The 12,077-nt window shown below is 35.4% G+C and overlaps 1 protein-coding gene across 2 annotated transcripts; it reads right to left on the bottom strand.

The window, feature by feature from the left end:
* Positions 1 to 474: 474 nt before the first annotated feature.
* Positions 475 to 11,358, bottom strand: LOC112024437 (presequence protease 1, chloroplastic/mitochondrial). Of its 2 annotated transcripts, XM_024057070.2 has the most exons (19): positions 10,917 to 11,358; positions 10,653 to 10,836; positions 9,390 to 9,564; positions 9,159 to 9,291; positions 8,945 to 9,015; positions 7,791 to 7,874; positions 6,546 to 6,636; positions 5,530 to 6,050; positions 5,259 to 5,423; positions 4,944 to 5,162; positions 4,718 to 4,845; positions 4,002 to 4,191; positions 3,207 to 3,290; positions 3,022 to 3,119; positions 2,217 to 2,481; positions 1,974 to 2,136; positions 1,713 to 1,893; positions 1,428 to 1,499; positions 475 to 864 (listed from the first exon to the last, which is right to left on the bottom strand). In XM_024057070.2, the coding sequence occupies exons 1-19, from the start codon at positions 11,197 to 11,199 to the stop codon at positions 723 to 725; spliced, it is 3,249 nt and encodes a 1,082-aa protein (XP_023912838.2). In that variant the 5' UTR covers positions 11,200 to 11,358; the 3' UTR covers positions 475 to 722. The 2 variants fall into 2 exon arrangements, with proteins under 2 accessions (XP_023912838.2, XP_065637510.1); XM_065781438.1 differs by lacking the exons at positions 10,653 to 10,836; positions 10,917 to 11,358 and adding an exon at positions 10,344 to 10,410.
* Positions 11,359 to 12,077: the final 719 nt, after the last annotated feature.

Below are 12,077 nucleotides of genomic sequence, written 5' to 3'. Positions count from 1 at the left end.
AGCATAAATTAAAAAAAAATTGCAATCAATACCCTAATTTCAAGATTAATTTTCCCAATAATCCATTAATTTAAACATTAATTTGAATGGTGTAGTGAACATTATAAAATTCATTTCAAACTAGGGTATCGACTACAAAATTTTCAAGAAAGACAGAGGTTCTTCAATTTAAAAAAGCTACTTACCAACTGGTGTTTAAATCCTTTGAGTCCAAGGATGCAGGATAAATTCATTCCTCTTACCTAAACACCTTCATAGAATTGTTTTAAACTCACAGAACATGGATATAACCATAAATTCATTCCTCTTCGTTGAAATTAAACTCACAGAACATGGATATAACCAAAAGAACAGGAAAGCTACAGAAGGTTGCTTTGTGAACTGTTTTAATAGAAGCAACATTCATCATGGGAGATGGCATTCAGAATAGTTTAAATTTTAAACATGGGTGAAGAGAGAGAAGGATAACACCACTGTTGTAACCTTACATTTTTAAGGCATGAATAAATTGATGGGAATTATATAATGTAATGAATGTGAAATGTCTTTTAGCACCGCTGATATGGTACAAGTTTCATGTTACAAAAAGTTCTTCCTGTAATCTGCTATCACTGAATTTTGCTTCTACATAAAAATTTGGAACTCTTTGAGATATCAAACAGTGAAGAAAAAATTGTATCTGAGAATTACCCATCCTCAGCAGCATTTTTGTTGTTATGGTCTTAGAGGGCTTTCTTTATTTGAAAGAAGTTAGAACATTCCTTGTGAGCAGCTTCAACATCATCTGGAGATGCCACCGCAACCACAACACCTTTATCTTTAACTGCCTCAATTGCATCCGCAAATTCCTCGAAGTCTTTCAAACTGTGAGGACAAGAGGATAAACTTAATATATTGAACTAAGATTCATAGGTCATATACCAAAAACAGAAAACTATGAATTAATATGCCACGAACAGACTCTAAGGCATCACCCAACCATTGCTTCAACACTAAACTAAAATTTTATTACTTGATCAGCTTAAAAGAATCTATATGCAATATGAACATTTAAGGCCTTTAATTTATAAACCAGGCAAAGTCAGTAAAGCTGTCTGCAGCAAAAAAGCATTATTTTAGTGGAAGTGGTTACATACAGAAAACCTCAGATAACAGTAACTTTTGAGTTCAATGAAAACAATGTAAATTAGAAGAAAAACTCAAATTCTCCCTCTATTTACAGATCATTTTGCATCAATTTAGTCCAGTTTTCTTAAAAGTGCCAACCATTTAAAAAATTGCTCAATCCATTTTTGTCATAATTTCCTCAATCCCATAAAATAATCAGGGGGGGGGGGGGCCGGGGGGAAAAAGTAAAGTATCGGAGATGCCTAGCTTTGGCATACTTTACGAGTCCATGCATCAATTAAGAAAACATCCTCTTTTACCTGGTTGATAATATCTCTCCCCGTCTTCTTTGCCTTTCTTCATCTGTGATGCCCAACAAATGCCGCAACAAACTAGAGAAAGACGAAAAAGAAAGAAAAGTAAATTTGAGTTTTACTCATGCTAAAAATAATAACAGTATGTTTAGAGTCCAAACCCCTACAAGGTATTTTGCCTTTGAACCATGATGTGAAGTTAAATCTTCAGGCTTATACAGTTAATATTTTTCAAAGTAACTGTTAACTTCAAGTGCAGAAGCCACCTTTTAAAGACTGCTGTCCACATACCTGCTATAACCTTTGGCATCAGGAAGCTGATATGAATCCACATCTCCAATGGTCCCAATAATAGCTTTTGTAAGAGTATCGTCATCCATTTCTAACCCACGGAGAAAGTCTCCAGTTCCATTGTATACATCAAGTGTCTTTAACAAGTTGGGGTCACGATAAGATAAGAAGGAGAATACTCCTAAACAACAGAACCCAAAATGTAAGATTCTTGAACAACTTATAACCCCTTCACAAATAGGTGAGAGCATGAAATTTTACCCGAGTGAGTATCAAAGTCACAGAAGCCTCCATAAGCCCCACCACTAACACGCACACGATCCCATAACCAAGTATTACTAATGTATTTTGAAATTACATATGCACTCCCATCAAGTTGATAACCAGTTTCATAAAGGTTAGCTGCTTTTCCAACATAATTAACCTGCAGAACGTAAATAATAACATGTTATAAAGAAAGCTAAAAGGAAAAACAAGCAGCAGGAGGCAGGGGAAAAAAATCACCTGAGTTGGTATCACAATGGCCTCATTTTCTGAAGGAAGTCGAGCATTCCAAGTAGCTGCTCCAACAAGAGGGTTGCTGGGAAGTGAATCAAGAAACTTGCTAACAAACTTTCTTGAGTCTGAGAGGATTCTTCCATCAGCAGTCATATTTATCAAGCAACCATTCCTCGAAAGTAAGGACTTGCGAATCTCCTCAAGAGATGAAGAAATTTCATCCCAATCTTTATCAACTTTCTCTTCAAGAGTTTGTAAGAATTCCAGGTAACTACAAGACCAGAAATATAAACTATATCAGGACCATCCAGTTTGTAATTCTAAGCTAGTGGATCTCGAAAACATATATACCATAGAACTTAAAACTTTTGATATGTGTACCAAAGCATAACATCTATAGCTATAAGAAACATTCAAGTCCTACGAAGCACAGACATAGGTACAGGTACAAATATGACATGGTGAGACAAGCAATTTTTGAAAAATGATAACATGACATGGTGAATACAACACAGGTACGATACTGGTACTGCACCCCAAATGAAGTTTCTGTGCTTCCTAGTTCAAGTCATCATGTGTAATTTTATGCATTCACAAAGTCCTGGAAATGAGCCTAGTTTTTTTTCGTGAGACCTATAATCAAGAAAAGACATTTCTATAGTTCATTATATAATATAAATGTTAAGTCCTAGATAATCCTCTCACTGGAAGGATTAATGCTTAACAGAGTAAGGAGTAAGACAGATGTCATTGTAGCCTACATAGATTAGTCCAAAAGAAAGATCACTTGAAAATATTTAAATAGTCCAACCTGACACCACCCATCTGTTCAGAAATCCACCCAGCAACATTCAACTTAGCATCCATCCTTGCAGCCGCAACTCCATGACCACCACCTCTTAACCGGTTCTGAAAACAAATATATATTGAGATTTAATGACAAAATATTAAGGTCCAGTTGGGTTGTCTATTTTTTCCAGAAAATTCTGTACATACCTCCATTCTAGCTTTGCTTTGGGCAACAAACTGCTTAAACCGCTGCTGATCCGTAAACTGGACTTCTTGAAGAACACGGGTAACCTATATATGCATGAATACCTCAGTCATTCATTATCCATGGAAGTAAACTAAATTAATGACACTGTGTAGCAAAAAGCTAAGGGAAGTATGAAGTAGAACTGGCTGGTTGTATGGTTACTGTAGTATACTATAGTCAGAAGTGGTCTCTATAGACATCCATTTTTATAATAATTGAGGGGGGCCTCATCAATGAAGAAAACATTTGCAAACAGATGATAGTCAATTGGTAATAGATATGTACAAATTTAATAGGACCCAGTAACTAGACAAACAAGTGTTGATTTATAGCTGTCTACAAAAAGAATAATCAGGCTTGCAGCCCCCAACTACTTAAGCATGGAAACTCTATTCTTTGCACAATGTTTTATTCCTTTCCATTAGGTGTTAGGCATCAATAAATCAACAAAAGGTAACAGAAAGCAGTTAGAAGACTTGAGAATAGGCAGAGGTTCTAAATAAGCCATACAAAGATCCAAATTTCATAAGCAGTGATAGCTATGTAAACTTTACATGTATATATATAAATAATAATAAGTTTTGGCTCCAAGGGGAGGGAGAGGGAGAGATTCGAACTAGTGACTTCCAGGCCAAAAGGCATGGTCCCCAGCCAATGTAAACTAATTATGACAATATTTAAAATGATCCAAGTGGTTCAAATTATGTCATTGTCAATCTTGATGATTAGATGTGAAGTCTGAAAAGAATAGATACCAGGTTGAATAGGTCTTCAGCACATCCTGCCATGGCTTTGCCTCTAACAATTATATGGCAACATGGATCCTCCCTGCCCCGTACAGATGATGTGAATGGAAAAACTGATATTCCTCCAGTTTTTCTTCCTATTAACTGATTAAGTTGCACAAAAGTCAAGTCTTTTGTACCCATCTCCAGCAATGATTGGCTGTTAAGAACAATATTAAATGGTCAAAATATGTGATCTAAATCATCCTAGAAGAAGAAACACATACATAATCATCAGTATTAACACTGCTGTTACATCGGCATTAACATCCTTTCCTTTGCTTTTGGTGTCAATATACATTAACCCTATAGAATTAACATTCTAGAGGTTGCTCTTCCTTTTTATGAGGTTTGGTAGAGCAAATAGGCTATAGCAATAGAAGAGACATCAGGCTAAAAGATTGGACAAAAGAAGCCCTTACACTCAGGCACCACAATAAGGAAAAGGAAAATGGAAACCTCAATGTAATACACATTTGGCAGGTCCTTGAAGGATATTGTAGCATAGTTAACGAAAAAACACTGGCCTTCTGAGCAATACATATAATCTTTCTTTTCAGAACTTAATGTGGTGAAACATCTTGTTCTGTTCAGATACAAATAAAATGGAAGTATGGAACATGACATATCAATACCAAGTTTAGCAACAAAATAAACAGCGGTTCTTTAAGGCAACAACAACTCACCAAAAAAGTGGTACCAAGGGGAGAAGCTCTTGCTTCAGCGAACCCATATTGAAGACAACCTCAGTGTAAAGGACATCATTTGTGAAGAGGTCATGCTGCAAAACTTTTACTCCATCTATATACCCAACCTACAGTGAACAAAATGCTCAGTATGCTCTATAACAGAAAAGCAAAAGAAGAAGCCATGTAGGACATTCAAACAGTAGTTACTAAAGGTAATGATAACCTCTGTAGGAATGTTAATAGGTTCTTTTGGAATGTCTAGTAGAGAGAGGCTTGGGACACTTTTTAGAGCTTCTGGTGGGTCAGGAGTTTCCTGCTTCAGTCGCAACTCCTGTGTGGCACGTGCTAGCTCAGCAAGATCTTCCTCAGTCATACTTGCTTTAAGTTTCTTCAAGATTTCTTTCTCAGCTTCTTCTTCACGAGAAGCTTTATCAGGATCAGGCTGATGCAGAAAAAACCCCCAACATATAATTAATACAAAAGCATCACATACACACAGCAACTGAAAACATTTAGGCTAACAAGATTTGGTGACTACCTGCATTTCTACTGTAACTCGATGAGGATTGTTCAAGATGAATTTCTCTATTAGAGGAGAAAAAACAGCTTTAGAGCCTTCCTGTGCTATTCTGGCTTTTAGGGCCACTAAGGGTTTCTCATACTTTAATGGCTCAAAGGGGTCCATATCATATATCCATTTCCCCTGAGAAAAAAAGGAAAACGGAACAAAGAACATATGTGAATAGAAATAAATTATGATAAGGATGCTGGGCTTGTAAAACAACAGAGACAGGCATATCATATCTTACAATGGATCGAAGCATCAGTGACAAACCACGAGGAAATGATCCAGTGTTGTTTTCCCTGAGAGAAAACTCAATTGTATTCATGGATGCCTCTACAGCATCTGCATCAAAACCTTCATCTGCTAATTTTTTAAGGGTACTCACGACTAATTCTTCTACCTTTTGAATGTCATCTTCAGAGACGCCCTTCAACCCAATACTAAACTGAGGCTGGAGGAGCTCATCTTCAACCCCACCACCAACAATGGCATCTCCTAATCCACTTTCCAGCAAGATTTTCCTTAATGGAGAAGCAGGAGTTCCCAACATAAGATGGTCCAAGAACCCAAGGGTAAGCTCAGTTTCCAGATCTAGGGGCTTATCAGAGAGCAACCAATTAAGGCATACCATATTCTTCTTCTTCATATCCCCACCCTCACCAGCAGGATATTTCTCAACAATCCTTACTGGCTCTGAAAATAGTTTTTGTGTTCCAACCTTTGATTCATTGGGAGCAGTACTTGCATCAAACATATCTAGATACTCTGAGAGAGAGAGTAACGTGTTACATTTTAAATGAATTTCACAGAATTCTAAAATTATCAATGAACTAAACAAAAAATAAAAATAAAAACTTGACATCAATGTAGATTGTAAATACTTGGTAGTGATTGGTTTGACAACCATTCAAAATTGAAAAAATGAACTTTTTTATCATTAGTTTGAGTGTCATTTTTTGTGAAAGAGAGAGAGAAAACGTAATGTCTTTAATATAAGAAACAGATAATGTAGTATGCTTAAACACCAAAAATTACAATTTTGTAATTTTTCTTTTATATGTAAAGAAGTTATGCACAAGCCACCAAAGAACTGTTATTAGTTTTAGCAGGTTTCCATGGTTTAATGGCTACACAAGTCTAGTTTTGCATCAAATTTATTTTGGGATGAATAACTCATGTACATCAGGGGCAGGACCAGAGATACAAGACATAAGAAGTTATTGGGGCCAAATATTCATAAAAGTAGATGTCATTTGTTACCACTCAAGATCCGAAGGCGCTCAATTGGATCATCATCTCCATAAAACCATATTCTGGCATTGCTGGGGTGATAATATTTACGGTGAAATTCCTGTAAATTTTTTTCAGAAGAATAGCACCAATCATGTGAAACAAAAAGAAAGAATATTCATAACTTCACTTGAGGTCACATGCATAATAACGTGTGCCAATAAAATTCATGTATGCTACTGGAAAGAAGCCTAAAAATTTTCTAAGACATGCTAGAGAAACCTTGAATGGTAAAACACCAAAAGGTTTTCACAAATTCCAAAATAAGGTAGTTAATAACTTGTAACCCAATCCTAAATATTAAATCTATATATCAATGACATTGAAAGAGTCCTTGCAGATGTCACAAAAATCAATCAACTATCTCCATGTAATTCTTAAAACATCGGCACAATTCCATATAAAAAAAATGCATCACTTAAAAAAAGCCGCAATAGTAATAGTATTATAATAAATACAATGTTTGTAAAAGTGTGAGGTGCATTTAAGCACAAAGGCCTCTAGGAGACTAGGTGCAAAGCACAAGCGCTTGCTTCATTGAAATAAAGCGCACATTCATAAAATATGATCTAGTACATTTGAAAACACTTATTATTGTACAATATGACAATTAAGTGATCAACTAATCATAATATCAAATAAATTTGAAATCAACTAAACTATGAATTACAAGGAGAGAAAATTTATGAAATTAACAAAAGACATTGATGGGATGCCACCCATGTCATGCATCCAATCATACAAGGATCACAAGATAGCCTTTGATTACAAAATTAGGATGTTCAACCCTATCAAAGACCCTCTTGTTTATATGACTTAACAAGTCATGCAATTAATATATGTGGATGGTCATTTAAATTGCCACATACTAGGTTGGAGTAGATTCCTCTAAACCAGTTTAACGGAAAACTTGCACTAAATAAAAAATAGATTTTGAGCTATTGAATAGCCCCCCCCCCCCCAAAAAAAAAAAAAAAAACAATTGATATCTACCAACAATGGTGTGAAAATTAAAAACAAAATTATTGCATAGGCATATACCAGAATTTCATTCCATCTTTATAAATAAATAACCATCATGATACAACATTTAGGTTAAGGTAATAAGTTAGTTACCACAAAGATACATCAGCTAAACTACCGCTATTTGAAAGTTACACAATCTTAATACTAACATAGTTAAACAAGAATCTCAACATGGTGCATGTATCAAACCTTGAATTCCTCATATGTCAGTTTGGGAATAACTCGTGGATCACCCCCACTATCAACACCATAAGTATTGTCTGGGAAAAGAGCCTGTGCCAAAAGTAAAAAGTAAGAGCTATCAATAGAAACAAGTTTTTTTTTTCTTTTTTTTAAATAATAATAATAACACAAAGCTTTTGGAGAACAATGGACATTTGGCAAAAATAGAGATCACACTAGTAACACTGAATTCAGAAGTTCCTTCCAGCACAAGTCAAGCCATATGGTTTTACTGGTCAACTCCAAGTAACATCAACATTGCAACAAATAAATGTGTGCCTTAGTAGCAGTACTATTTAAAACTGCACCTTTCCAAAGTATCGCCTTTTAATACCACACTTTTTCTAAGGTACAACTTTTTCAAAAGCCCCTTTTCAAAAAACGGAAAAACAAGCTATACCAAATGGGCATAAATTAACCAAGAGCATGTCCATAAACTTTAAAATGTCTGAAACTAGACCAGAAGATGGAGAATGAGCTTGCTACCACCCAGAAAGTGCCCCCGCTAGCTGCAATTTAAGTTGAAAAAAAATGGTCTTTCATTTCAAAGGTACGCAGATTTCTCTCTCTAGATAGTCCACATCACACAAGACAGAATAGCCCCCCGGTACTTGAATATGTCCTTTTACCACATAGACCACAGCAGATTTCTCTCCTCAAATAGTTTACATTAAAAAAAAAATGTTGCTCTAAACCATGTAGTTTATGATTTTGTATTATGTGTGAGTTTCTAAGTATGATTTATTTCAATCTACTTATAAAATCTGCCATATCATTAAGAACTACTAGAGTACGATACACAATAACACAGTACCAGCGAGAGAGAGAGAGAGAGAGAGAGAGAGAGACCATCACACAAATGATTGATTAATGATTAATACATAATAAAAATGAAAAAAAAAAAAAATCATAAGTGAAACCAGTCCAGATGGGATCAAAAAATTTTACAGTCAAATTATCAGCACATGGTATAAGAAGATCCTTTGGCTGGACTGATCAATAAACTTCCGACAGATCAAATTTAATTGAGAATGCACCACTTGTTCTGCAAAGGTATCAAAGCCTAAGAAATAAAAATATATATATATATATATATATATACATATATACAAGAGACTTGCCTGTTGAGCTGCCCGCCCTAATATGTTATCAGGCTGAGAATAGACACCTTTCATCTCGTTGAAAACAACACCTACAAATATGAACAAATCATTTAGGAAGGAAAGTAAATGCATTATATGATTAGGAGTCAGATGGATTCCATAAACAGGAATCTTGAAACTCATCCCAAAGGTATAAAAACACTCCAGAACAATCTGCAACAGAACTAATGACCTTTATAAGATATATCTTCTGAAGGATTGTTGAGCTCATAATGCCAACCCTCCTGTTGGAAAGTCTGATAATCCTCTAAACATTTAGGGAAGAAGACAGCATCCAGGTATACATCTACCAGATTATAGAAATCCTGTTTGGAGAAAATAAAATGGCCATGCATTAAAATCCAAACTAGACCCAAGATTTAAAACATCTAAATTCCCAAATTCCATTCTAGCTCGCTTTTACCTTTGTGTTTGTTGAAGCAACTGGGTAACAAGTCCTATCAGGATATGTGAAAGCATTCAGAAAAGTGTGCAAGCTCCCTTTCAATAATTCAACAAATGGCTCCTTCAAGGGATACTTTCTTGACCCACACAATACACTGTGTTCCAATATGTGTGGAATCCCAGTGGAATCATTTCTGCATTAAAATTTGGATACAAGAGGATGATTGGATCTTGAGCAACTATCACTCAAACATTAATGAGAGTAAATTCCACAAGAGTTCAAAACAGTGTAATTGTTCTTCCATAAAACTGATTGTAGCTCAAAAAAAAGAAAAAAGAAAAAATCCCAACATCCAGCCATAAATTTGCTCTACACTCAATCCTTCATTTTATTTATTTTTTATTTTTAAATATTTCCTAACAAATAAGAAAGCACTAGGTTGATTCAATGGTTTTTTTTTTTTTTTCTTATTGTTAAGTTGCACACGCAAGTGGTGAGTATTTTCGCCTGAAAACACGTTTCAGAATCAGAATTACAATAGTACTTTTTGGCACAAAAACGCTGAACCAAAACGGGCACTTGAACTTGTAACCTCACCCTCCATCCCATTATTATGGGAGGAGGAACTGCCAGTTGAGCTATATAGCTCATTGGTGGCAGTGGCTAGATCCAATGCTAAACCTAATTTAAACTCTGTCGCGTCTCACATTCATGCAGACCGAATTCCCTCTATTCCAAAAAAAAAAAAAAGAAAAAGCCTTAGAAATGACTAATTGACAATAAATCACATTCTTTACTGCTGATACAATTCCATTTCTAATAAAAAATCGTAGTCTGCATATATTCATTTTTATACTCCTATTGAAATGTTTCTAAATTAGAACATGCCTGAATCAAATTCACCATTACATCAAAACACAAAAACCGAAAACCGAAACTCGTAGATTAAATTCGCACAACGAGAATACTCACGGTGGAGTGCGAAAGACAATGCCGAAGACCTTGTTCTCGTCGTCGTTCAGCACCGACATGACCTCGGCGCCGTAAAAAAAAAAAAAAGCAGAAGCCTTAGAAATGACTAATTGACAATAAATCACATTCTTTACTGCTGATACAATTCCATTTCTAATAAAAAATCGTAGTCTGCATATATTCATTTTTATACTCCTATTGAAATGTTTCTAAATTAGAACATGCCTGAATCAAATTCACCATTACATCAAAACACAAAAACCGAAAACCGCAACTCGTAGATTAAATTCGCACAACGAGAATACTCACGGTGGAGTGCGAAAGACAATGCCGAAGACCTTGTTCTCGTCGTCGTTCAGCACCGACATGACCTCGGCGCCGGTCTTCTTGTGCTTGAAAAGCACGGCTTTCGACTTGCACTCTCCGATGACCTCTTCGGAAACTTTCTCGAACCCGAGCTTCTCCGCAGCCTCATTGTCAACCCCTGCAAACTCTGCAAAACGCCGCTTTTCAGCTCAACGAAATTCCAAAAACACATACCATAGTTTTCAGGGTTTAAAAATGAGAATTTACCTGAAGGAGAGTGAGCGTGGGAAGTGGCGACGGCGCGTGGGGAGAGAGAGGAGAAGCGTTTTCTGAGGTTGAGGGAAGCGGCGGCGGCGGCGGCGGCGGGGGAGGAGGATGAAGTGGCGCGGAGCAATCGGTGGCGGAGCGAGGATTTTCTGGTGGCGGGATTGGGGATCGTACGGTGGCGTTTTGGGGCGAGAGAAGAGGAAAAGCGAGAGAGTCTGTGAGAAGAGCGGAAGAGTAGTCTGTTGGAAGAGAGAGAACGAACTAGTAGAGTTGTTCTGTCCATATTGGATAACAGAATTGAATAGAATAGAAGAACCCTAAGCTATGAGAATTTATTAAAGACAGAGTTGGGGTTGTTTTTATATATTGGGAGTGGAGGGAAATATCTAGAGTAGCGTGGATGGGTGGTTTTGAAAGTGACAAAATGGTGAATTCTTGCCCAGAGAAATATAGTTAAGAGGGAGAGCAGGCTTGGGCTTTTCTTGCTGTGTGGTGCAAGAGATAGACAAGAATGATTAAGAAAATAAAATAATTACCAAAATTAGATTATTCTCTAATTCCTTTAAAAAAAAAATTATCTTCAATTAATCAAGAAGAGATAATTATTAGAGAAATTTCATAGATTATAAACAAATTGAAAATTGAATTTGTTCTTCAAATTTGTATTACAATTTAAAAAAAAAAATTAAAAGAAGCCTTAATATTCTTATAATTCCATTTTATTACATATGCATTACCTTAATATTCATATCCATCTTATTACACGTGCAGAACCTTAAAATCCATTACATTGACACCAAACAAGAGTTCATCTTGATTCAATATTAGAATTATATTGTTTTCAAATATATATATATATATATATATATATTTGACTTATATTGATTATTACCCAATAATTGAATAATTGTGTCGGCAAATATTTTATTCCTAAATTAGTCTATAACCCGTGCATATACATGGTACAATTAAAAGAAATTACAATTACACATATATGAATTTAAATTATACTTTCTCTTTCTCTCTTTTATTTATTTATTTTTTTAATTTGTTTTGGATGTACACATGAGTTTACTCTTTCTTTTTTATTCATTGAGTTTTTGATAATTTATTTATATTATACCCTTCGTCTTTTGCACCTCATTAACTTACCAAAAAAAA

The sequence above is a fragment of the Quercus suber genome, unplaced genomic scaffold (genome assembly GCF_002906115.3).
Source record: "Quercus suber isolate HL8 unplaced genomic scaffold, Cork oak 2.0 scaffold_266, whole genome shotgun sequence".
NCBI lineage: Eukaryota > Viridiplantae > Streptophyta > Magnoliopsida > Fagales > Fagaceae > Quercus > Quercus suber.
This window is presented reverse-complemented; position numbering and strand designations above follow the sequence as displayed.

Excerpts from the sequence above, each read along its gene's own strand:
- LOC112024437 (XM_024057070.2), bottom strand. The coding sequence starts at position 11,199 with ATGGACAGAACAACTCTACTAGTTCGTTCTCTCTCTTCCAACAGACTA. Across the intron at positions 9,016-9,158 it reads AGAAGATATATCTTATAAAG|GTGTTGTTTTCAACGAGATG; the intron begins GTCATTAGTTCT and ends TCATATTTGTAG. Across the intron at positions 2,137-2,216 it reads CCATTGTGATACCAACTCAG|GTTAATTATGTTGGAAAAGC; the intron begins GTGATTTTTTTC and ends TACGTTCTGCAG.